Source organism: Oncorhynchus kisutch, linkage group LG6, assembly GCF_002021735.2.
Source record: "Oncorhynchus kisutch isolate 150728-3 linkage group LG6, Okis_V2, whole genome shotgun sequence".
Classification (NCBI taxonomy): domain Eukaryota; kingdom Metazoa; phylum Chordata; class Actinopteri; order Salmoniformes; family Salmonidae; genus Oncorhynchus; species Oncorhynchus kisutch.
The window spans coordinates 27947082-27974637 of NC_034179.2; the positions used below are offsets into that span (position 1 = coordinate 27947082).

At 40.0% G+C, this 27556-nt stretch overlaps 1 protein-coding gene across 1 annotated transcript in view; it reads left to right on the plus strand.

Annotated features, from left to right (window-relative positions):
• The window catches only part of LOC109892602 (teneurin-1), a 223541-nt gene that overhangs the window by 80363 nt on the left and 115622 nt on the right, over positions 1 to 27556 (plus strand). Inside the window, exons 4-5 of the mRNA XM_020485263.2 lie at positions 10534 to 10777; positions 20040 to 20278. Of these exons, the coding sequence (XP_020340852.1) occupies positions 10534 to 10777; positions 20040 to 20278 (483 nt within the window). The remainder of the gene's footprint in view (positions 1 to 10533; positions 10778 to 20039; positions 20279 to 27556) is intronic.

Below are 27556 nucleotides of genomic sequence, written 5' to 3' on the forward strand. Positions count from 1 at the left end.
AGAGCAAGAGAGACAGAGAGTGAGCGAGGCCAACCTTGACATTTGTTGACAGCTCAATGAAGAACTTCCTGCCGTTTCTTCTCCATCCATTTTCCACCTATGTTCAGTAATGACATTGGATACAGTAGTCAAGCTTTAAACCTTTGGATGGTTAACATGGTTGTTTAAGCCAAATGCTCCTCAATAGAGATGTATGGATCAATGTCATTAAGTTTTAATTGTTTTGAATTATTCCTGTTAATGACTTAGATTGGTCTTTGATAGGGTTTGTTAGGGTTTGTGTCATTGCAGTTGACAGATTTTATGATCCTCCCTCCTATTCTAGTCTGGCTCCTCTTTCAAGTGTGAAAAGTGCAGGGTTTGTGTACCGACCAGATAAGCTGGCACAGTAAATAATGCATGTCAGATCAGATAAGTATAAAGAAAGGGTTGCCCATAAAACGAGGCTATGAATCTGAGAAGGGAGAATTTACTGGCCACAGAACAACAGGTACACCCAGTCGTGTCAAATGGGCTTTCACACAATGGCCTCTGTGTCTGCCAATCTATCCATGCAGTAAAAGCATGCTAAGGGTAAATGGATAGACTTCCTCTGACCTTTGTATGTCATTTTATAAAAGAGGATCAATACCAGAGCCGCAAACGGTGACACTATCACCGACACACCATCTGGTAGAGAACTCATTTCACTCACCTCAATTATTACAACCATGTCTCTGTATTGTCTTTATTGCATTTAGAATAAGTCCCCTGTGTAAAGAGATGACGTGAGCCACGCGGTTTCTTAGTAAAATACCTGACGTAAGTTTGCTGTGAGATCTGTGGATGTATGTGCTGCGGCCCTATTATACACAATCACATATCATCTGTGTTCAGTGAACTAGCCAGATGTCAAGGCATACACGTTTGAAATAGCTACTATATGTGAAACATGTTGATTTCAGTAATTGTTGTCCATTTCCCTCTGAAAATGGATTCTTTTTTTGACATGTTGCACTATAACACATTAATCAATGTCATCGTGCCCAAGCCATGAGTCAGGCATTCAGCAAATCACTACTGGTCCTCAGTTGTTTAGGCTTTAAACAAACAGTCAGGCTTTAAGTGAAAGTAAGTACTTCTTTAATGATAATATTGCTTTTCTGATTTTGCTAAGACTTTTGTAAAATATCTGTCTTTAACCGTTTACCTTATAACTGCATTTCTCTATATGAATTGCTTTGGACATGCTCTTTAGCTTTCGTGATTCCATGTGATAGCCCATATTGTTAAGCGAAGTCATGGTTCACAATGATTCAAATATGACAACAAAATAATGTTTTGAAGTTCAACCCGAGAATGTTAAGTTGCCATGTTGCCTCTATTGATTGAAGTGCCCCAGATGATTCTAGCAAGAAGATGGGACACGTGTCTAGTCTCATGGATTGATGTTCCCCTTGTGTAGTGTGTAAAGTCATGTAGCACTTTCTACAGTGGGATCATCTTAAAGCTCTTAAAAAGATTCCATTCACGCACCAGGTTACAATAAATGCATTTTCAAGCCCAGGCTAGAAAAGGCCAAGTCAAATTGGGGGAATACGAGATTATTTGCCTCTGTTTCCTCTTGTGTATTCTCCACCATGCATAACTATGCCAGAGAATAAATATATTTATGACTGAAGAGGATAGTCATATCTTCTGGGCATAGGTGCTTGAGAGTGTCATACAGTATAAGGACCCTGCTGGCAAATACATACTGTCGACTGAGAGGTTACCCAGGTACGTGCACCTACATTTCTTATCAATCTGCTGCTCAGTAAACATACAACCCTGCCTGGCCCGTCTATTAAAACAGCAGGCCTTTTCCTTCCTCAGGTCTTTCTCTCACCCAGGCTAGGCAAGAGTTACATTGACTTACTTGACTTCCAATCCACAGTCAACACAGAGGTTCTGACAGAGTGGTAAGACTCTTGGTTTAATGTACCTTAATTGATCCTTTACCATATGGATACATACATACATACAAGTCCTCATCCACAGTGATTCATCAGATGTTGGAGAGGAAATGTAGGTTTATGAGCTGTGAAGGACATCTGGTGAAAGTAAACATGTATTAATGAAGAGATTGAATAAGTGACACTGTACCCTTCAGGTGTATTCAGCTTGTTTTCTGAAGGGAGCCAAGCCAATGGGGAGGACTGTGCAGAAGAAAATGTTCCTCACAAGCAATTCTGATTGTCATTGTGCAAGATGTACTGTTGCCAAATGTAAAAATAGTTGATGTGTGATGAATAGACTACTCCACCTTTGGAAGTAATTGTGGTAGTACATTATACATGGGGTTTTATTTTAGGAGGTTATTGCAGTAGCCTCTGAGGGGTAGGGGAAAGGGAGCCGCTCTTCTGGAGTGCCTGAGAGCTGTGTGTGTTTAGACTCTGCGGTGTTACTCAACACCAGGCATTTTCATTGTGGCTGGCTGATGTACCTTTCTATATGCCAAGAGCAATTTCAATAATAGAGGGTCTTGCTGGGAAAGAAATTGTGTTAAAGCCTTTGGTATTAAGAGCTTTCTCGCGTGTTTTGCAAAAGTCCCAATCTGATACTGTATATGTGTGCTGGCTGAATTCGTAGATACCATTTTTGCGTCTGTGTGTATTATGAAGGAATTCAGAGGTAGTTTTGCGAGCTATTGCTAACTAGTGTTAGCGCAATGACTTTAATCTACAAGTATGCTAGCATGTGCTTCTGTACCTGTAGACTTTCAGTCATTGTGCTATGGCTCGGGAAACATACAAATGGTGTACAGTATTATCATCCTAGATAGTGCATGATTATGAATTTCCAAAGGAAGTATTACAAAACTCATGTATAGCCATGTAAGACTAGGACACACTAAATTGAATCTTCAGAATTGCCCAAAGTTAACAACTTAAAGGTGCATACTGTAGCTGGTGCTTTCTTGATGTAGGGACATGACATAAAGTACACCACGGCAATTTACACTCTCTCTCTCTCTACCTTTTGCTGGCTAGTCCAGCTTTTTTACTCAACAGAATTTTCATTTAAGGCCTCTCTGAATCTCAAACTTTCTGATAGGCCACATGTTTAGAGGCATTTCTATTAAATGTCAGGTGCTGTGCCGAACCTCACACCCTACTCTCACCCCTACTCTCACACAAACACGCACGTACACACGCACACACTCAAACAGAGCGGAATGATTTGTCTGCTGAAAATGCCAGCCTTACCTGCTCTTATACAGCTCCATTCCCATCTCCCTCCCTGTGCAAAAGGAAGGTGAGTTTTGAAGTATAAATGTCAATAGTAAGGAATGCTATGCATAATGCACTGTGTGCAGCACTTGAAAGCAGCAGGGTGAGGGGGACTGCAGGGCCAGCCCTTTTGTTCTGTATTCTCCCATGTCTAGTGAGACACTGAGCCATGCTCTCTCCCCTCTCCAGGTGAAGCTAATGTGCTTCCCCTCGCAACTCAGGTTCCCTTTTAGAAATAGAATGGGTATAACACAGTCAGAGCCCTTTGCATGCATTGCCATTTTCCATTGAAATCAGAAGCATTTGTGTTGTTTAAACAGTTCTATTAACATTGCAAGTCAACCTGGTGTTGTGTTGTAGGGACTAAATTAAATGGAAAAGTGTTCCCATTGGCTTATTGTTTGTTTGTGCGTCTCACTGCAGTGGGCGGCATCAGGGTTGCAATAACACTTGTAGACACATGCTCTGCAGCCAAGGTCATCAATAAACTGCTCTCTTGCCTGGACCAGGGTCTCAGTGGGTCAGCTTTACACCTCAGTGTTCCTGACACAGCAGCCAAGATGCATCTTCACTCAGATCTGTAGTCTGATGTCCCGCTCGCCAAATCTCATATAAAATGATGCTGGGTCTGATTCAATCCACCCTGCAGCGTTCTTGTTCATGTAGCGAGATCGGTTTTATTCAGTGTGGATTTATAACGGCAAATAGTTAACCTCTAATCGAAACCCTATTATTTTACCAAAACATTTAGTAATTTAGCAGACGCTCTTATCCAGAACAACTTACCGGAGCAATTATGGTTAAGTGCCTTGTTCAAGGGCACATAGGCAGATTTTTAACCGCTAAGCTACCTGCCGCCCTCATGAAATATGTTTATACGGCTGTGTAAATTCTGCAGTGCGGTTCTGATTAAATGTGGCTTCTTTTGGAGACAGTGCAGCAGCTTCTCTCTAGTACCATTGTGAAGTATTAAGTTGTCCCATCTCTTCTCTGGATTGAGGAGCCTGTGATGGGGTTATTATAAAGTACTTATAAGAAAGGGTGCCTGTGAAAAGTCCAATTATGCCAACTGCCAAACAGGTTGGCAGAGTGGAAGGAGCTGCCATGGAAATGAATTCTAATTTTCCTCTTCTTTGTTGTTTTACAGTGTATTGTCAGGCTCTGGCTGGCTGCAGTCAGGCAGCACTTAGAGCAGCTAGCTTATCTAAGAGAGGATCAGTGAATGGCCTAGTCTTAATAATGCATGTGTACGTATGACCTAGTATATTTACATTTGTCAAGGATAGAGTATGTCTGCAGCAGGTCAGGTGTACTTTTAAGACTCTTTCAATCCCGCGGAGGTTCTGTCTTGAAAGCATGCGCTTTGAAGGGAATTCCCGGAAATGGAGTTGAAGTAAATTGAGGCCATGTTAAAGGCTGGTTTTGGAAGCTCCTGAATGATTACAGAAAAATGTCAAACTGAAAGCTTTTTCTGAAGAACCTTTCAGAAGTGTACCTACATTTGGAGGCTGGTGGGAGGAACTGTATGAGGACGGGCTCATTGTAATGGCTTGAATGGAATAAATGGAACGGAGTCATATATGTGGTTTCCATATGTTTGATACCGTTCCATTTATTCCATTCCAGCCATTTCAATAAGATCATCCTCCCATATCTCTCCACACCAGCCTCCTCTGGTACTGTCTGTTCCTCTGAGGCTCATGTTCACACCTCAAAGGCTTTGTTTTATGTAGCAAGCGTGAAAATAATAGGGATGTGGCTGCACCAAACGAGATACATTAAACACAAAGTCTTGCAAAAATTTGCATGTGGATTTTGGGGAAAAGTTGTAGAAAAAATGTGTATTTATAAAATATATTAAAATTGAGTGTACAAAACATTTCTGCTCTTTCCATAACATCGACTGACCAGGTGAATCCTGGTGAAAGCTATGATCCCTTATTGATGTTACTTAAAACCACTTCAATCAGTGTAGATGAAGGGGAGTAGACAGGTTAAAGAAGATTTTTAAGCCTTGAAACAATTGAGACATGGATTGTGTCTGTGACATTCAGAGGGTGAATGAGCAAGACAAAAGATTTAAGTGCCTTTGAACGGGGTATGGTAGTACAGTGGCAAGATAAAGTATGTGAACCCTTTGTAATTACCTGGATTTCTACATAACTTGGTCATAAAATTTGATCTGATCTTCATCTAAGTCAAAGAATAGACAAACAGACTCCTTGAACTAATAACACACAAAAAAATTATACATTTTCATGTCTTTATTGAACACGCTGTGTAAACATTCACAGTGTAGCGTAGAACAAGTATGTGAACCCTTGGATTTAATAACTGGTTGATCTTCCTTTGGTAGCAATAAACTCAACTAAATATTTTCTGTAGTTGCGGATCAGACCTGTACCACGGTCAGGAGGAATTTTGGATCATTCATCTTTACAAAACTGTTTCAGTTCAGAAATATTCTTATGATGTCTGGTGTGAACCGCTCGAGGTCATGCCACAGCATCTCAATCGGGTTGAGGTCAGACTCTGACTGGGCCTCCACCAGACTTTACAGTTGGGATAAGTTTTTGATGTTGGTGTTCTGTGCCTTTTTTTCTCCACACATAGTGTTGTGTGTTCCTTGCAAACAACTCAACTTTAGTTTCATCTGTCCACAGAATATTTTGCCAGTAGTGCTGTGGAAAATCCAGGTGCACTTTTGCAGTGGCTTCTTCCGTGGTGTCCATTCTTGTTTAGTGTTTTACATATCGTAGACTCATCAACAGAGATGTTAACATGGTCCAGAGATTTCTGTAAGTATTTAGCTGATACTCTAGGATTCTTGTTAACCTCATTGAGGATTCTGCGCTGTCTTTCTCTTATCTTTCCCTTACGGCCACTCCTAGGGAGAGTAGCAACAGTGCTGAACATTCTCCATTTATAGACAATTTGTCTTACCGTGGACTGATGAACATCAAGGCTTTTAGAGATACATTTGTAACCCTTTCCAGCTTTAAGTCAACAATTATTAATCATGGGTCTTCTGAGATCTCTTTTGTTCGATGCATGGTTCACATCAGGCAATACTTCTTGTGAATAGTAAACTCACATTTTGTTAGTGTTTTTTATAGGGCAGCTCTAACCAACATCTCCAATCTCGTCTCATTGATTGGACTCCAGGTTAGCTGACGCCTGATTCTAATTAGCTTTTGGAGAAGTTATTTGCCTAGGGGTTCACATACTTTTTCAAACCTACGTTGTGAATGTTTAAATTATGTATTCAATATAGACAAGACAAATACAATCATTTGTGTGCTGTTAGTTTAAGCATGCTGTGTTTGTCTATTGTTGTGACTTAGATGAAGATCAGATCAAATAATATGACCAACTTGTGCAGAAATCCAGGTAATTCCAAAGGGTTCACATACTTTTTCTTGCCACTGTAGGTGCCAAGCACAGCAGTTTGAGTTTGTCAAGAACTGCAATGCTGCTGGGTTTTTCACGTTCAACAGTTTCCCGTGTGTATCAAGAATGGTCCAACACCCAAAGGACATCCAGCCAACTTGGCACAACTGTGGGAAGCATTGGAGTCAACATTTTGACACCTTGTAGAGTCCATGCCCGACGAATTGAGGCTGAGGGCAAAAGGGGGTGTAACTCAATATTAGAAAGGTGTTCCTAATGTTTTGTCCACTCAGTGTATATTTGTTTGTCTGTTTAGATTTTGGCATACATTCTGGAAACCATACTGTTATCCATGTTAGCCCCTCACCGGTTTAGAACCATAGATATTGTTCTTATTCTACTTAGAACATTCACAATCATCATTTCTCTGGTCATCATAGATTACAACATATTATGTTTCAAGATGAAGATTTATAACATGTTATTTTATCTTTCAATAATTAGCAACTTGATTCTGTAGTTGGAAAATAACCCTCCCAAACAACTTACCCTCCATGTATCTACAATAATAATTTCCTCCTGTCTGATGGAATTATGTTCTGGTCATTTTCTTGCAGTCTCCTTTACATTGTTACCTGGTAAATATCAATACTCTGAAAAGGGAAATTATGGAGGAATTTAACATTTAAACAGAATGAATGGCCAGTAGATCAATGGAGAGGACTGATCTTATCAGATTACTGCAGGTACAGACTCCAATCTGCATTTATTATATAATACCTTAGAAGTGAGCCTTGCCATCTAAACGCTGATGTATAATAAGCAGGAGTAAAACGTATCACACAGACAAACAAAATCAATACAATTCAATTCAACCTCTTAGGCCAAACGCAGGACTCTGTCATTAGTCTTTCTGTATACAACTGGGATGAGAACACACAACTATCTAGTTTTGGAAGCCCTTTACACTCAAACCCATGGTAGCCATTTACACTCAAACACATGGTAGTCATTTACACTCAAACACATGGTAGCCCTTTACACTCAAACACATGGTAGCCCTTTACACTCAAACCCATGGTAGTCATTTACACTCAAACACATGGTAGTCATTTACACTCAAACACATGGTAGCCCTTTACACTCAAACACATGGTAGCCCTTTACACTCAAACCCATGGTAGTCATTTACACTCAAACACATGGTAGCCCTTTACACTCAAACCCATGGTAGTCATTTACACTCAAACACATGGTAGCCCTTTACACTCAAACCCATGGTAGCCATTTACACTCAAACACATGGTAGCCCTTTACACTCAAACCCATGGTAGCCATTTACACTCAAACACATGGTAGCCCTTTACACTCAAACACATGGTAGCCCTTTACACCCAAACACATGGTAGCCCTTTACACTCAAACACATGGTAGCCATTTACACTCAAACACATGGTAGCCCTTTCCACTCAAACACATGGTAGCCATTTACACTCAAACACATGGTAGCCCTTTACACTCAAACACATGGTAGCCCTTTACACTCAAACACATGGTAGCCCTTTACACCCAAACACATGGTAGCCCTTTACACCCAAACACATGGTACCCCTTTACACTCAAACCCATATAAGGGTTGAAAATGGCAGATTTGGGCACTGATAAGCGCCTAAATTGGAACGCAGTGGCTGTACATGCTATAAATGACCGTCAGACCTCAAGCTCTGTGCTTCATAGCGCTGTATGGGTTTTGACTGACAGCCATTCTTGAGCACCGCTTGCGACAATAAATTGCCCCAACCCTCCTGCTAATCAGCAGCTGCAGGACACAAAGTTTTGGAATGTTCAGATAAAAATATGCTATGTAGAACACACATGCCTCTCTGACATGTTGAATAATGTTTAGTGACTCGACTACATAACTGGGCAAAACAGTCAATAGCTCTTGTTCAAATTCATTAGCCACCGTTCTAGTTTTGGACATCAGTGTGACTTGATAACAATGGCAATGACAAGACCGAGTGATGGAGGTGCAACCCATACTAGGCTACTTTGCAGCACCATCTGGTGATTGTTCTTCTCTCTCTCTCCTCACTCTCTCTCTCCCTGGCTCTGTGTCTGTCTCGCTCTTTCTCTGTCTCTCTCTCTCTCTCTCCCTGGCTCTGTGTCTGTCTCGCTCTTTCTCTGTCTCTCTCTCTCTCTCCCTGGCTCTGTGTCTGTCTCGCTCTTTCTCTCTCTCTCCTCACTCTCTCTCTCCCTGGCTCTGTGTCTGTCTCGCTCTTTCTCTGGCTCTGTCTCTCTGGCTCTCTCTCTGCGCTTGTGTGTCTGTTTGTTTTGTATGTCATGTGCAGTATCTATGGCTGAATTAGGAATTTACATGACCAGATAGTTCTTATATAATATATTATATATGTTTGTCATATTTCTGCAGCTGGGAGGAGAATATGATGTTATGCAGAACAATATGTTGGTAGGACAAGGTTATGTATGTTTGTACACATGGAAGTCAGTGATTTATGTTTCCTATAGGTTAATGAGGCAATACAAATGTGATGTTACTCAAATGTGGCTAAAATGAAAGGGCATTAAGTTGACAAAAATGGCCCAATATTTTCGTCATTTTGACAATAACTAGATTAAATCATTATTCAAATGACAGTAATGTGACTAAGACTTAATTATAATTTAGTCAAAATGACTAAGACTAGACAACATCTAAAAAAAAAAGAGTACCAAAATTTTCTCTGACACACACACACACACACACACATACATACATACATATATGTACATGCATTCATGCAACACACGCATCACAACTGCTGCTACCAGACTCTTATTTACTATCGCTAATACTGCACAATTTAAACACTTGCCCCCCAATCTCTCTTTCCCTGATACATGTGTAAATATTGTACTATAAATTTGCCTTCCTGTATTATTGTTATGCTTAAATGTTTATTCTATTCAACTGAGACATTTTCTTTAAGTTTGTATTCTTATCTTCTATTATTTCTTATTGTTGTTTCAATGTCGAGAAGGAACCTGCAGGTAAGTATTTTGTTGGACGTTGTGTACCGTGTGTATCCTGTACACAGGACTAATAACACTTGAAACTGAAACTTTTCATTTGTTCTGAAATGTAGGGTCGAATAAGAGTCTTTATAAAGGAATTGGATTATAAAGCTCCTACACTAAAGTCTACAAGTTGCACGTTCTGTGGTGTGAAGACACAACAGGTGTGGTCAATAGACAGGGACTCACTCCTAACTGGAGTGAACTCATGCATCTGTGGTGTTGCAGCAAGAGAACATGTCTGGTAGACTTCAGTCTGGATGTACTTGACTAAACTCACCTGTCACACTGCAGGGGCATGAAAGCCAGCTCTCTTTGCTGAGCCGCTGAACTCAAACACAGACTCATACGTGAGATTGCGAAGGGTGACTCAGGGGTTTTGAGCTTTTTATAGAGGAACAACAAAGTAATAATGCAGAATGAAACCAATGTGGTTTCTAGGGTTACAATCCTTATGCCCTTATGTCTAATCATCTTTATTTCATTAGCAACAGGCGTGTCATTTATCATAGCATCTGGGGTGCCTTAACACTCTCAGGAAAATGTATGTTCATCTGGCAATTTTATTGCATAACTATTTTTCAAAATGTGGATTGTACTTTTGAATGATAACCTTGTTAAGTGTGCTAATTAAAATGAAAAAATCCCCAAGGCTCTTTCCAAGTGGAGGAAAAGTGAACGTTAACAAAGTGCTTACTAAATGTCACAAAACTCTCACACACTTATCAAGCCACTCAGAAAAGACTCAACTCTCTCTCGCTTTCTCTCTCGCTTTCTCTCTCACTTTGTCTCACACTTTGTCTCTTTCTCTCTGCAGAGCTCCCCAGCAGTCCACCAGCCCAGTTCACCTTCAGACCCCTACCCCCACCCCCGCCCCCTCCCCACGCGTGCACATGTGCCCGCCCAGCCCCTCATGCTCATGTTTCTGAGGCACTGCAGAGGAACACCCTGCCGGCTCGGAGCCAGGCGATGGATGGAGATCCCACTCAGCCGGCCGACAGAGACAGAGGCCAGCTCCACAACAGCTGGGCACTCAACAGCAACATCCCCCTGGAGACCAGGTAAGCCTTGGCACCTCCACTCTCACCTGCCTAGTAATGGGGTCAGTTCAGTGTGGCAGACACTTTAACAGCTCTGTGGCCATAGTTTCCACAATATGAGTCATGCAGGGCTCTTGGCCTCTTTCCCTCCATGTTCTTAATCACTGTGACACCACCGGTAACTTGGATCCAAAAAATAGCACTAGATTTGAGAAAGTAGATTGAATGAACATGTTGTTGGCATGAGTTAAGTGTTGCAGAGAGGACCCCTGTGACTTCAGTCACAGACCTCTCACACGTCTTTAATGATTCACACTTGATAGAGAGATGAATAATGGTGTTAATTCATAATGAGGGGTTGGTGGTGTGTAACTAAATCATATCATTTTGAAGAGATTCAGGGCTAAGGCTTTTGAGAAGTGAAGTGGTGTACAAATCCAACATAAATAGGTACATGATTAGCTGAAAATACTGAAGATCAAGGCCTTTACAAAGCAAATCATCGATTTAACAGGAAAAAGCCTGTTGAGTTCACAATTAGCATATAAAGAAATGTTGTGTCAGATGTGAATAGTAAAATAGCTATTGTAGTTAGTTAAAGGAAGGTTGCCAACATCTGACTGGTGTGGGAGTCATTAATGACAATTAATGAAGGAACAACCTTTTTTGAAGTGTAGCTGTTCATCCCAAGAGGGTTATTGGTTTTTAAATGGACATCCAAAGGGAAAACCATTTCAAGCGGTCACCCTTTATGAACACTCTTTTCTTTTAATAATGGAATCATTTCTGTGATTTCCAAGAGACCGAAATGTGACCTTTATCCCTTTGAGCTTATGAACTTGGAATGAATTATCTTTGTCCTGCTTGAAAACCAACCTGCCAGATGAGATAATTAGTTTCTCTTTCTTAGCTTTGTTCTGCTAGAGTATGGGAGATGAAAGTAGTTGAAACAGAACAGACTGTGACAGGTTAGTAGCAAGACTGCTTATTGATAGGAAATCAAAGGAAGAAGCGATGGTCGCCAACAGCTGTGTTGGGTCGAAGGTGAAATTGAAAAGGGTTGCCAAACAATGATGTCACACTGTCTAATTCACTGTTTTTGCACACTTGAAAATGGAAAAACTCTATTAACTTAAAATGAGCTGAGCTCTAGATGCTTCATGCTTAGAAAATGGCAAATTCAATTACTTAGGACCAAAAGCAACGAGGTAAATGTTCTATCCTTATTTTCTATCCTTCAATCAAAACATTTCCCGCTTGTTATTAATGACAAGGCTTGTTTATCTTTAGGTTTTAATATGCAAAGAGGGACCACTATGACAAGACAACTATGGATAAGTAAATTAATCATGAAGTAGAGAACCTTTGTCAAGATTGACAATTATGTTGTCTGCTTTTTCAGATCGTTTTTTCACTCAAAGGTTTGTCCGTGAAATGTGAAATGTGGCGAGGGAAAGGATGAGCCGACATGTTCATCTTGGTGTATGTGTCGCTGGTGTATTTGTCTGTTCCCCCATTGTTTGGTAAACCCACCAGTGCTTGGTGCTTTATAAATGTATTGTAAATTGAAAATAAGCAATCCTATCATTGGTAAACAACTTCTTTCTGTTGACTAAAAGAAGTTGACATGTTGTCTTCAGAGAAAGACGTGTGAAACGTGCGTTATCAGCATCAGTAGGGAGAAGACTACATCATAGAGGAAAACATGGGCCTACCTTAGGTATGTTTTCTCCCCCACAGATAGTGTTCAAAACATCCACAATGACCTATTAGGTGTACAGTGCCTTCAGAAAGTATTCATACCCCTTGACTTATTCCACACTTTGTTGTGTTACAGCCTGAATTCAAAATTGATTCAAGAGATTTTTCTCACCCATCTACACACAATACTCCATAATGGCAAAGTGAAAACATGTTTTTAGACATTCTCATTTACATAAGTTATCACACCCCTTAGCCAATACATGTTAGAATCCCTTTTGGCAGTGATTACAGCTGTGAGTCTTTCTGGGAAAATCTCTAAGAGCTTTGCACACCTGGACTGTACAATATCTGCCCATTATTATTTTCAAAATTCTTCATGCTCTGTCAAATTGGTTGTTGATCATTACTAGACAACCATTTTCAAGTCTGGCCATAGATTTTCAAGCAGATTTAAGTCAAAACTGTAACTCGCCGCTCAGGAACATTCACTGTCTTCTTGGTAAGCAACTCCAGTGTAGATTTGGCCTTGTGTTTTAGGTTATTGTCCTGCTGAAATGTGAATTAATCTACCAGTGTCGAGTGGAAAGCCGACTGAACCAGGTTTTCCTCTTGGATTTTGCCTGTGCTTAGCTCCATTACATGTATTTTTCTCCTGAAATACTCCCCAGTCCTTAGCAATTACAAGAATAGCCATAACATGATGCTGCCACCACTATTCTTGCAAATATGGAGAGTGGTACTCAGTAATGTGTTGTATTGGATTTGCCCCTAACATAGCATTCTGTATTCAGGACAAAAGGTTAATGTCTTTGCCACATTTTTTGCAGTATTTCTTTAGTGCCTTGTTGCAAACAGGATAGATGTTTTGCAGTATTTCTTTAGTGCCTTGTTGCAAACAGGATAGATGTTTTGCAGTATTTCTTTAGTGCCTTGTTGCAAACAGGATAGATGTTTTGCAGTATTTCTTTAGTGCCTTGTTGCAAACAGGATAGATGTTTTGGAGTATTTATATTCTTTTCACTCTGTCATTTAGGTTAGTATTGTGGAGTAACTACAATATTCTTGATCCGTCCTCAGTTTTCTCCTATCACAGCCATTAAACTTTGGAACTGTTTTAAAGTCACCATTGATCTCATGGTGAAATCCCAGAGCGGTGTCCTTCCTCTCCGGCAACTGAGTTAGGAAGGACACCTGTATTTCTGTAGTGACTGGGTGTATTGATACACCATCCAAAGTGTAATTAATAACGCCATGCTAAAAGTGATATTCAATGTCTGCGTTTTTTATTTTTACCCATCAACCAATAGGTTTCCTCCTTTGAGAGGCATTGGAAAACCTCCCTGGTCTTTGTGTATGAATCTGTGTTGGAAATTCACTGCTTTGTATGTGTATGTTTTGTATTGTTTAGGAAATATTTTAAACATCTATGAAAAAATGAGGTAGTCATTCAAAAATCATGTTAAACGCTATTATTACACACAGAGTGAGTCCATGCTACTTATCATGTGACTTTGATCTAGAAATGTTTACTCCTGAACTTATTTAGGCCATAACAAAAGGGTTGAATACTTATTGACTCAAGACATTTCAACTTTTCATTTTTCATTTGTAAACATTTTGAAAAGACATAATTATACTTTAACATGAAATCTCTATTTAATCCATTTTAAATTCAGGCTGTAACACATCAACATTTTGAAAAAGTCAAGGGGTGGGAATACTTTCTCACCACAATTCTCAGAGATCTACAGACAGTTCCTTCGACTTCATGGTCACAGGTGGACTCCGGTCAAGTTGTAGTGACATCTCAAGGATGATCAAAAGAAATTGGATGCACCTGAGCTCAATCTGGAGTGTCATAGCAAAGGGGAGTGAATAATTATATAAATGAGATATTTCTGTATTTCGTTTTCAATATATTTGGAAACATTTCATAAAACATGTTTTCTGTTCGTCATTATGGGGTATTGTGTAGATGGGTGAGAGAAACAAATCTATTTAATCCACATTGAATTCAGGCTGTAACAACAAAATGTTGAATAAGTCAAAGGGTATGAATACTCTCTGAAGGCTCTGTATGTAATATACAAAAGTGACAACAATGACAAATGAACACAATTAGGTTTGCGGGAGGGGTAGTGGTACTTGAACGTCTCGAATTTGATGGAGTAGGTAGATCCTCCCTCCCTTATGGTGGATCTCAACGACTGCTCATTAAGGCCCCACATATATGTAGAGGTCAAACACTCTGCATAGGGGATGAGAATGTCACCATGCCTGATGTGGCTGTGTGCTGACTTTCTGTTCACACCTAAACAAACCTTGTTGTCGATATTTAAACCTAATACAATGCCAGCATTCATGTAGATCAGCAAATTGCTATCCAATACCTCCTCTTGGCATTGTATATCTTATCATTGTCAATTCTAATTAAATGAAAGGTTTGACATGATGGCCGATCAATAACATCACCACACTTGATGTTTTGTCTTCACATTTAGAAAATTATAACAACTGTTCTATTACTGCACGTTCACTCTAAAGGCTGGGTGATGTGTTGTTGACAGTTTTAACACTGTTCTCTTGGCTTTGCCAAATAAACCAAAATACTGAATATTTACCAGAGATTATATATATTTGAGTTGATTTCAGATTTCTGTGTTGTCAACTCTCACCAGCAGACATTACCAATTCAACATAGCTGTCTTCCAATTAATTAGTATACTGCAACATCAAGTGTTTTTCAGACCGCTAAAATGACTAGCAATTAGGTTCACAGTATCACCCACCTCCACAAGCACCTTCAGAGGGATATTATGAGGAGCCAATCCACACATAGGCCTACTGTATCTCCACAAAATGGTGGTTTAACATATAATCAATGGTAAAGATCAGTGATCAATACCAATACAGACGTCTTGGTATCTTTATGATCCAAAAACGTACACCCTTAGAAAAAAAGGTGCTCTACAGGCTTCTTCAGTTTGTCCCCAAAGGGGATACATTTTTGGTGCTGGGTAAAACCCTTTGCAGAGGGTTCTATCCAGATACCTCTATGTAGGGTTCTTCAAATAACCCGCTGTATATGGTTCTACCTAGAACCCCCTATGAAGGGTTGTGCCTAGAACCATTTTGTCATCTAAAGGGTCTTCCTAGAACCGTCTATGAAGGGTTCTACCGAGAACCATTTTATCTTTGGAGGGTTCTTCCTAGAACCCCTGGTACATCCTGTTTCCATTGATCATCTTTAAGCTGTTTCTACAAATGTATTGGACATGATTAGGAAAGGCACACGTCTGTCTATATAAGGTCCTACAGAGAAAAATATGAGGTCGAAAGATTTATCCGTAGAGTTCTGAGACAGGAGTCGAGGCACAGATTTGGGGAAGTGTATCAAAAAATGTCTGCAGCATTGAAGAACACAGTGGCCTCCATCATTCTTAAATGGAAGACGTTTGGAACTACCAAGTCTCTTCCTTGAGCAAATCTGACCATAACTCTCTACTCATGATTCCGGCTCAAACTGAGCAATAGGGGGAGAAGGGCCTTGGTCAGGGAGGAGACCAAGAGCCTGATGGTCACTCTGACAGAGCTCTAGACTTCCTCTGTGGAGGTGGGAGAACCTTCTCTGCAGCACTCCACCAATCAGGCCCTTATGGTAGAGTGGCCAGACGGAAGCCACTCCTCAGTAAAAGGCACATGACAGTCCGCTTGGAGTTTGCCAAAAGGCACCTAAAGGACTCTCAGACCATGATAAACAATATTCTCTGGTCTGATGAAACCAAGATTGAACTCATTGACCTGAATGCCAAGTGTCACGTCTGGCACCATTCCTACGGTGAAGCATAGTGGTGGCAGCATCATGCTGTGGGATGTTTTTCAGCAGCAGGGACTGGGAGACTAGTCAGGATTGAGGGAAAGATGTACAGAGTAAAGTACAGAGAGATCCTTGATGAAAACCTGATCCAGAGCGCTCAGGACCTCAGACTGGGGTGAAGGTTCACCTTCCAACAGGCAACGACCCTAAGCACACAGTCAAGGCAATGTATGTGTATGTGCTTGAGTGGCCCAGCCAGAGCCCGGACTTGATCCCAATCAAACATCTCTGGAGAGACCTGAAAGTAGCTTTGCAGCGACGCTAACCATCCAACCTGACAGAGCTTGAGAGGATCTGCAGAAAAGAATGGGAGAAAATCCCCAAATACAGGTGTGCCAAGCTTGTAGCCTGAGGCTGTAATCGCTGCCAAAGGTGCTTCAACAAAATAGTGAGTAAAGGGTCTGAATACTGACAATTTGGGTATATATACTACCACTGGTGGAACCATGTCTTTGTCTCATGCAGCTGTGTGACCCAATGGGTGAATAAACTTGGTTTAAGCTTTACTGATCATTTGTGTGTTTTACTATGTTCATTTAGAACCTAACACCATGAAGACCTCAGGCTGTAATCGCTGCCAAAGGTGTTTCAACAAAGTACTGAGTGAAGGGTCTGAATATTTACAGTTTGTAAATGTGATATTTAAGTTGTTTTTTTATACATTTGCAAAAATGTTAGCTTTTTCATTATTGGGTATTGTGTGTAGATTGATGAGGGAGAAAACAATTTAATCAATTTTAGAATAAGACTAACATAACAAAGTGTGGAAAAAGTCAAGGGGCTGAATACTTTCCGAATGCACTGTAGATCATATTTAATCACCTGGTTATATCCTAACACAGTGTTTTTAGGAATATCCTGGTTTACAGGATTGCAAGTCACATTATCCTGGCTTTCAATGTCATATATAGTTCATATTGGAACCCAGCCAGAATTAGGATATCCAACAAGATAAATTGTTAATCACCCGCAACCTGCATTCAGAATGACTGCCAGGGTAGGGATGATTGAATACTGAGACTATGTCAATCACTTAAACTGTAACAACCATCTCAGTAACAGGTGCAATAAATCCAATTACTAACTGATTGGATTAGTTAGAAAACGGTATGTTATGTATGTAAGTTTACCATACAATGACTCAACTAATCAATGTACATGCAAAAACACTGATATTACAGAAAAACAAACCGTTTTGAAAATCTCCCTGTCATAGAGCATGCTGGGAAATATTATGTATGGTTCTATGTAGAACCCTTCTTTCATTCCAAATAATCCTTCTTGCCTTCCAAAGAATCATCAAAGAACCCTATCTTCCAAAAACGGTTCTTAGGATGTTAAAGGTTCCAGATGGCGCCGGAGGAGATGGCTGCCGTTTTATGGGCGCCGAACCAACTGTGGTATTGTGTGTGTTTTTTCACGTTATTTGTAACTTATTTTGTACATAATGTTTTTGCCGCTGTCTCTTCTGGATATCAGGACAGCGATTACTCACCTCGTACTAGACAAAGATTTTTTCTTTAATGAGTCGGACGCAAAGGATTTACTTCAGACACCCGACAATGCCCAAATCCCTGTCATTCGCATGAAGAAGAGACATCGGGGACGTAGGTCGGGGTGCCTTGTAAGGATCCGACAGCGAGTGCGTAATCCGCCTTTACCATCAGTCCTATTAGCCAACGTGCAATCATTGGATAATAAAATGGATGAGCTCTGATCAAGACTATCCTATCAACATTAAAAACTGTAGTATCTTATGTTTCACCGAGTCGTGGCTGAACGACGACATGGATAACATACAGCTGGTTGGGTTTTCGGCAACTGCAAGGCTTCCGACCACCAGGCACTACAAAGGGTAGTGCGTACGGTCCAGTAAATCACTGGGGCCAAGCTTCCTGCCATCCAGGACCTCTATACCAGGCGGTGTCAGGGAAGGCCCTAGTCATAGACTGTTCTTTCTGCTGCTGCACAGCAAGCAGTACCGGAGAGCTAAGTCTAGGTCCAAGAGGCTTCTTAACAGCTTTTACCCCCAAGCCATAAGACTCCTGAACAGCTAATCAAATGGCTACCAGGACTATTTGCATTGTCCCCCCAACCCCATTTTTACACTGCTGCTACTCTCTGTTTATTATCCATGCATAGTCACTTTTCCTCTACCTGCATGTACATATTACCTCAATTAACCTGTGCCCCCGCACATTGTTTCTGTACTGGTACGCTAGTGTTATTATATTGTGGCTCTTTTATTATTTGTTATTTTTCTATTTTCTTTCTTTCTTTTTTACTTCAGTTTGTTTTAGTAAATACTATAACACACATTTTTCTTAAAACTGCATTGTTGGTTAACGGCTTGAAAGTAAGCATTTTAAGGTGAGGTCTACACTTTTCAGCGCATGTGACAAATAACATTTGATTTGATTTCAAAAGGGTTCTTCTGATCAAAATGGTTCTTGGTAGAACCCTATCGCTCCACAAATAACCCTTTTTTGTGTAGTGTAGAGTTCCTCCTCCTGAACGCCTTCCTCAAACCAAAACAAAGTTTGAGATAAAATCAGTTATTTTATTTTGGCCAAATGATATCAGCCAAGTCGATACACTGTTGAGAACACAGACACGGATGATATGGCACTGACCCAACATCAATGCAATTACATATTTCTGTCACATCAGCATAATGACCATATTCAAGACCACAAGCATTTTCTTCCTAATTTCTTTAAATTACACACAGACAGGAATTGATTGCTCCTCTATTGACTGTTTCTTTGCCCTTAACAATGCATTTTTCAAGTGTCAGCAGCAGCACTACAACAGAACTGTGCCTCAATATCCCAGACTGTGTTGAGCTCAGCTCTGGATGTCCACGGTCAATAACTTCACCAGTTTTCATGAATGTTGCTGCAGACCGTGAGGAGAATTACCCAATACCACAGGATGCTGCGTTTACACTGGCTTGGACAACAAAAACAAACATGCCTCAGATAACTTCATCCCTTTGTGAACCATACTTAAACTGAATTACGCTGTCTGTGAAAATTGGCCCAGCAATTATGCCCTGTGATATAATCTTCCCTAAAACTGACCTTTGTACTCTCACATCTTTAATTGAACACATTAAAGATAGCGGCTAATGGTATTAAAACCTTTTCTAATTAGGGACCTGAGCAATGAGGGTTATTTTTTCCCCTTCCTTTTGTTCTTCTGTTCCGTCAGTCGGTCTATTCCCTCCCTGCACACTGCCGCCTACAGCTTGTTAGATAAAGGCAGTGGTTGCAAGGTCAAGTTCACAGTGAGGAGGAATTGGCCACCATTCTGCATTAGCATAAATCCATGTAATCACAGCATTCAGCATCACTGTCAGGTGTGAGAATGTAATAATAAATGTTGGTCTTAGACTCTCTCTCTCTCAATGATGTGCATTTCCAGCAGTTTACCAATAACTTAAACCGAACTACACAAGTATCTAACAGAAGTAAATTGTGTTCTGTATCCTATTTAAGGACTACACAGATTGGAAATGTCTTAATCTGTGCATGTGTATTCGTATCTACGCTGTTTGTATTTGTGAGCAAATTAAAAAGGTGAAAATGTTCGAACAATACTATGTTATTGTGTTACAATGAAGTGGTAATGTATGGTAATGTATGTGCTATGTTGTGTATATTCTCATCAATGTCAACCTCTTGTGTTGTTGGGTTGCAGGCATTTTCTGTTCAAACATGGCTCAGGCTCCTCTGCCCTGTTCAGCGCTGCCAGTCAGAACTACCCTCTGACATCTAACACAGTGTACTCCCCACCCCCACGGCCCCTACCAAGGAGCACCTTCTCCAGGCCCATGTTCACCTTCAACAAGCCCTACAAGTGCTGCAACTGGAAATGCACTGCCTTAAGCGCCACCGCTATCACCGTAACCCTCGCCCTCCTGCTTACATATGTCATTGGTAAGTCGGGTATTTCTCCCTATCTATATTATCTATCTCCATATTTTACTGAACAATTTAGTACAGTACAATGTCAGACAGACAGCATAATGTTTCCACTTGGAATTTCTTTTTTTTTTGTCTCATCTACAACTTTTTGCCAGGGTCATTTTATTTCATGCAATAGGATGAATGCATTGTTTGGGAGGAAATCCATCCAAGTAGTTTTTGAGTCTGTAAGATAAAGGAAGCAAACATTCCATATGTTCTATCAGAGGCAAGTCATTTTTCAAGGTTTTGAAACCCATTAAACATATAACGGTAGTTGGATTTGTATAATGATGTTGCTTTTGTATTGTAGCTGTCATAATGGTTGTGTTCAGAGGTGTCATCCCCGTAGGGGGTACACGGGCACATACCCCTTCAGATTTCTCCTGTTAAACACATTATTTGTCGTTTTTTTTATTTGTTGTTGTGTTTTTTTTTTTGTAATACTACTTGCCACCTAGCAATTTCATGAAGTTGGCTTTATCTTGACCAGATAGGTTCCCAATCTCCCAACCTCATAACTAGCTGCCAAGAAGCCATTTCAGTCTATCAATCAAGTTAGAGTAGCTAGCTTGTCTAACTATCTTAGCTGGCATGCCGGCTGGCAATGTTGATCTACTTTAGAAATGCAAGCATTTACTAAATGTAATGAATAAGATTCACATTCCTTTTAATCTTTTACTCAGATTTTAGCAGAGATGCAGAGAAACATATTTTCTTTCTTTAAAAATCATAACCAGGAGAATACAGACGTAAAATCAAATCAAATGTCATTTGTCACATGCACCAAATACAACAGGTGTAGACTTTACTGTGAAATTCTTACTTACGAGCCCTTTCCCAACAATGCAGGGTTAAAAAGTATGAAAATTAGCACAAAAAAAGGAAAGAGTAACACAATATAATCACAATAACGAGCCTATATACAAGGAGTACCGGTACCAAGTAATTTTGCTGGGAGTACGGGTTAGTTGAGATGATTGAGGTAATGTGTACAGGTAGGGGTAAAAGTGACTAGGCAATCAGGATAGATAATAAACAGAGTAGCAGCAGCGTATGTGAAGAGTGTGAAAGTGTGTTTATGTATGAGGTACAGTATGCTTACATATGCAGAAAAATATACATATTCTTTTACATAGAATTAAGCATAATGATTATGGCTTTACATTGCAGGGCTAAGCTGCTTCAGGTGTTTGAAAAATTCAAAATTCTCCAACTATACCTCCCCCGGACCACCCCCAGCCATCCTCACGTACTTGGTGCACCCTCAGAATTTTGGGGTGCATGTGTTCTTGTCCTTGTCCCATTGAAACTGTAAGAAGCAGTATTTGGACTAAGAGACAAGGAGAAAAGGACAGATAGACTGTTATGTAACAATATATTATGTAGCTATTGGTCTTGCTTAGCCTTTATTCCAGAGTATGACAAATACCATGTACCAAGTAGGTACGTCAGTAGAGCTAGTTACATAATACTTCCCGCTGTTTCCAAGAAAATGCAAAACAGTGCCAAAGCAAGTCATTATGCCATATATCAGATGATTTTATACAAAGCAGCTTACACCCATGCATGCATACATTGTACGTATGGGTGGCCCCGGGAATTGAAACCCACAACCTTGGTGGTGCAAGCGCTGTGCTCTACCAACTGAGCCATCCTGCACCAAGTAGGTCTACCCCATAACTGCATGGACTTACTAGTGTACAGTACTGTGTAGTTACATATATTATTACACTGGTAGGCCTGTGTCAATTGTAGCTGAATATTGGTATTTGATCAAGAGAAAGTGTTACTTTATTACAACCTTGTTTCTGTCAATATGTCCATTGTAGAGCCAGATATCAATCAGGTCAAAATTGCCTACTATGTTCACTGACATTATCAATAAACCATTCCATTTAAGAGACTAGATTTTGAATAAGCCTTTGATTTGGAACCTCTCATTCATTTATCATAAGATGATCCTTGCCTAGTGATCAGAGAGCAACAAAAGATTGGTCGTTCAAGGTCCGTAGCCATGAATATAACATCTAAGCCTTGTCTTTAAGCCTGGCGTGGTGTTATTCTAGGACTGACTGATATTAATATGAGAGCATTGTAACCTTCGTGTGCCATCTTTATGGAAAGCTCTGACCCAGAGATGTCTGTGTGTTTTTCCTAATTGAGATGATGCCCTTAAGCTTCCAACAGTAGATCAATAAATATCTTAGGAAATGCAACACAGAGCAAGATGGAAGACTCTACACCTCCAATTTTGATCCTCAGACTTGTAATTTACTAAATTGCATGACCATGCATTAACAGCCCTTTAATAAGGCCGCTTCGAAGGTAGCCATCAGCCCATAGCGAGGGATAGGGATTGTAAATCCCACTCTGTCTAACAAATGTTGACTGCATCTTAAAAGTTCTGCTTTATTATTCATTCTTCTACTTAAAAAATTCTAAATTACCCACTTTGATTTGACCAAATAAAAATCTATATGGCTACAGTAGTAGATTACATAAATAAAATTCTGAGTAATTTCCGGAGTTTGAAATATTGGCAAACAGCTTTGAAATTAGCTGCTATATGTTAATTCCTTCTAGTTATTAGGCAATCAGTCTAAATCGTAAACAACCAGATGTACTGTCATCACGAATAATGTTGCTATTCTACATAAAAATGTCAAGTAAATAACAAAGGTGGCATATCTATCACCCACAAGTCTCTGCTCGGTGGTAAAACATCACAAATCTCAGTGAACATGGAAGGTGCCAGTCACCACAAATCACAGAAAACATGGCTCTCTCTGTGCCTTGACACAGGCCTTTATGGCTTTGCTTGATGGTACCATTGGTGTGATCAACCCTGTTATTTATTTATCTACTGTATTTATCTGTTTTGGTTAATGCTAGTCCAGACCCCAGAAGAGACATCAGCACGGTATTTGTTTGCTGTAGTCACAGCAGGACAGCAGTGGCTGGGCGGGAGCAGTTTGCATTTCAGCGATTTGCTTTGTTTACTGCTGAGCATGTATGTTTTAAATGGACAATATTTGTCTTCATAAGACTCCATCCCAAGCACATTTATACACATTTTGCCAAATCACATGGTGAATATATCATTTGTAACTGATTTGCAAATTATTGTGATGTGTTCCAATTCTAGCACAACATTAAAACAAAAGATAACACACTGGTGCTTGGGTAGGGCACATCCCACTTTATTCTCCACTATTCTGAAGAAAAATGCATCGCTGTTTGAACAGAAAGCGTAGAAATCTAGTAGGTGGTAGGGCCAGTAACAATCCAGGACAATCTGCATTTGACAATTTGTAGACCCCCACCATACAGCTATTTAAGCTGCAACTGAATTTTCCTTTGACCTCACAACATAATGAGAGAAATGCCTCAAAGACAACCGTGACATGTCATTGTGTCATACTTAGAGAATGCACACAAGCCCCAGGGCGATGAATGAATGATGAGATTAGAGAAACAGAAGAACATGCAGGCATACTGCTGATATAGCACGGTAAGCCACACTGTCTGATTCTGACTGGGAGCAAATACCAACTACTCCATTATCCTCAGAAACACTCTTAATTCACTAAGGGGACAACCTGATGCTAATTAAAAATACTCCAAAATGTCACCCACAGACCCAGAGGTGATATGCGCTGAAGAGAAAGTTACCGTTGCCTGTCAGAATGCTGTCAATGCAGGAAGGAACCATGTCTCCCCTGCCACCTCAACCACCGCCATCACCACTTTCTCTCTCCTCTGTGTCTGTGATTGAGTTATCCCACAGCGGTTCTTCTAACTGCAACACTTCACCTGTTTATGAGTGCAATAACTTATAAGCAATAAAACTCACCTACCTTTTGAGGAGTTGCTTTGGTATTGAGTAAAAGAAAAGCCCTAATGAAGTTTAGATATCTCTCTCCAAGGTGTATTGACAGACTGTGACTCAGAAAGGGGAACAATGTTCCTGGGAGAAAATTAAACGTTTATATTTTTTCAGTTCATTAGGGCGCTGTAAAGGATAGCTGTCAGCTGTGGTATTGGTTTAACAGACTGAAAAGTGTTAGGATCAATAAGACTGAGTAATGTCAAAGGGTCAGAGTCAGAGTCTCTGTGTTGAAAGGGAACCGGGCAGCCATGGAATTTATGATTCTAGGCGACTTGCCTTGAAGGTAGCAGACCTTTCATGCCTCATTGTGATCGTATTGATCGATCCATTTTCTCTTCAGTATCTCATTAGTATTCTGGTCGCGGCTCTATAAACCAAACAATGCCCTTTTTGAAGAGAACGGAGGCTGGGGTGCAGGGGGCAGGCAGTGAATTATTTCACCCAGTACAGGGAAGTTTAGATCAAGTGCCAATCTACTGGAACTGACACCTCTCCTGAAGCTCAGAAGGGACTTTGAGGACAGTAGGTGTAGGACTAATACTAATCACACTGGTATTAGGAAGTATCTTTTCCCCGTACTCAACCATATTTAATGAACCTCTTCCTGGTATTGGACAACAATAGAGACCGAAGGCAGAGGCTATATGTCATACTGAAACATGTTCTGGTAGTAATGAACACACAAATCAATCTGCCATGATAATGTGGTAAGAATAACCATAATTTGATATTTTTGCCATTATGCCCACCAGAGCTGACTGTCTCTGGTTCAGTTCCTTAGAGAACACCTTTTTAACAGTACAAAGTGTCAAACGTCTGCATACTGGCAGCCATATTGACAAAAAGAGCCAAGTACGTCTTACCTTTCATGTTTTGTCCTCTGGTGTCACCGTGCCAATGTGGGGTCTCACCTGATTAAGCAGGTCTTTACTTTCAGATGACTTGCTGCTAGTGTTACAGTAGGTGACTGTCACCCATAGCTTTAATGCAACACAATCCAATTCCATCCTCTTTTTTAAATTATAGTGGCAGAATAATTTTTGCTACTGGCCCTATAGTATACAGTGCCTTCAGAAAGTATTCACACCCCTTGACTTTTTCCATATTTTGTTGTGTTACAGCTTGAAGTTAAAAGGGATTAAATTGAGATTTTGTGTTACTGGCCTACACTCAATACTCCATAATTGTACAAATTAATACAACATGAAAAGCTGAAATGTCTTGAGTCAATAAGTACTCAACGCCTTTGTTATGGCAAGCCTAAATAAGTTCAGGAGTAAAAGTTGGCTTAACAAGTCACATAATAAGTTTCATGGACTCACTCTGTGTGCAATAAAAGTATGTAATATTATTTTATTAATGACTGGCTCATCTGTACCCCACACATAAAATGATTTGTAAGGTCTGTCAGTCGAGCAGCCAGTTTCAAACACAGATTCAAACACAAAGACCGGGTAGGTTTTCCAATGCCTCGCTAAGAAGGTCACCTATTAGTAGATGTGTAAAAATAAAAAAGCAGACATTGAATATCCCTTTGAGCATGGTGAAGTTATTAATTACACATTGGATAGTATATCAATACACCCAGTCACTACAAAGGTACAGGCGTCCTTCCTAACTCAGTTACCCGAGACGAAGGAAAACAATCAGGGATTTCTCCATGAGGACCATGGTGACATTAAAACAGTTACTGTACGTAGTTTAATGGCTGTGATAGGAGAAAACTGAGGGTGGATCAACAACACTGTAGTTACTCCACAACACTAACCTAATTGACAGAGTGAAAAGAAGGAAGCCTGTACAGAATAAAAAATATTCCAAAAACATGCATCCTGTTTGCAACAAAGCAATTAACGTTTTGTCCTGAATACAAAGTGTTATGTTCAGGGTAAATCCAATACAACACATTACTGAATACCACTCTCCATATGTTCATGTCTAGTGGTGGCTGCATCATGTTATGGGTATGCTTGTAATATGTTCAGGGTAAATCCAATACAACACATTACGGAATACCACTCTCCATATGTTCATGTCTAGTGGTGGCTGCATCATGTTATGGGTATGCTTGTAATATGTTCAGGGTAAATCCAATACAACACATTACGGAATACCACTCTCCATATGTTCATGTCTAGTGGTGGCTGCATCATGTTATGGGTATGCTTGTAATCGGACTGCGGAGTTTTTCAGGGTAAGTAGAAATGGAATGGAGCGAAGTACAGGCAACATCCTAGAGGAAAACCTGGTTCACTCTGCATTCCACCAGACACTGGGAGATGAATTCACCCCTTCAGCAGAACAATAACCTAAAACAAGGCCAAATATACACTGGATTTGCTTACCAAGACAACATTGAATGTTCCTGAGTGGCCTTGTTACAGTTTTGACTTGTATTGACTTGAAAATGAATAGCAAAATTTGAAAATGGCTGTCTAACAATGATCAACAACCAACTTGACAGAGCTTGAAGAAAGAAAAAAGAAGGGCAAATATTTTACAATCCAGGTGTGCAAAGCTCTTAGAGACATACCCAGAAAGACTCACAGCTGTAATCACTGCCAAAGGTGATTCTAGCATGTATTGATTCAGTGGTGTGAATACTTATGTAAATGAGATATTTCTGTATTTCATTTTCGATACACTTGCAAAAATGTCTAAAAACATGTTTTCACTTTTATGGGGTATTATGTGTAGATGGGTGAGAGAAAAAAGAAGAAAAAAACATGTTGAATTCAGGCTGTAACACAACAAAATGTGGAATAAGTCAAGGGGAATAAATACTTTCTGAAGGCACTGTAAGTGCCATCACAACAGTATTGCTGTATCATGAATATTAATCTATTCATTTGCAAAGTGATACACTCTTAGAAAAAAAGGTGCCATCTAGAACCAAAAAGGGTTATTCGGCTGTCCCCATAGAAAACCCCTTTTAAGAACACTTTTTTGTTCCAGGTATAATTATTTTGGGTTCCATGTAGAACCCTTACAGTGCAGTACTAAATACAGTATACAGTGCATTCGGAAAGTATTCAGACCCGTTGACTTTTTCCACATTTTGTTACATGACAGCCTTATTCTAAACTAGATTAAATAGTTGTTTTTCCCCTCAACAATCTATACACAATACCCCATAATGACAAAGTAAAAATAGGTTGTAAGACATTTTTGCAAATGTATAATTATTTGATATCACATTTACATAAGTATTCTGATCCTTTACTCAGTACTTTGTTGAAGCACCTTTGGCAGCGATTACAGCCTTGAGTCTTCCTGGGTATGACGCTACAAGCTTGGCACACCTGTATTTGGGGAGTTTCCCATTCATCTCTGCAGACCCTGTCAAGATCTGTCAGGTT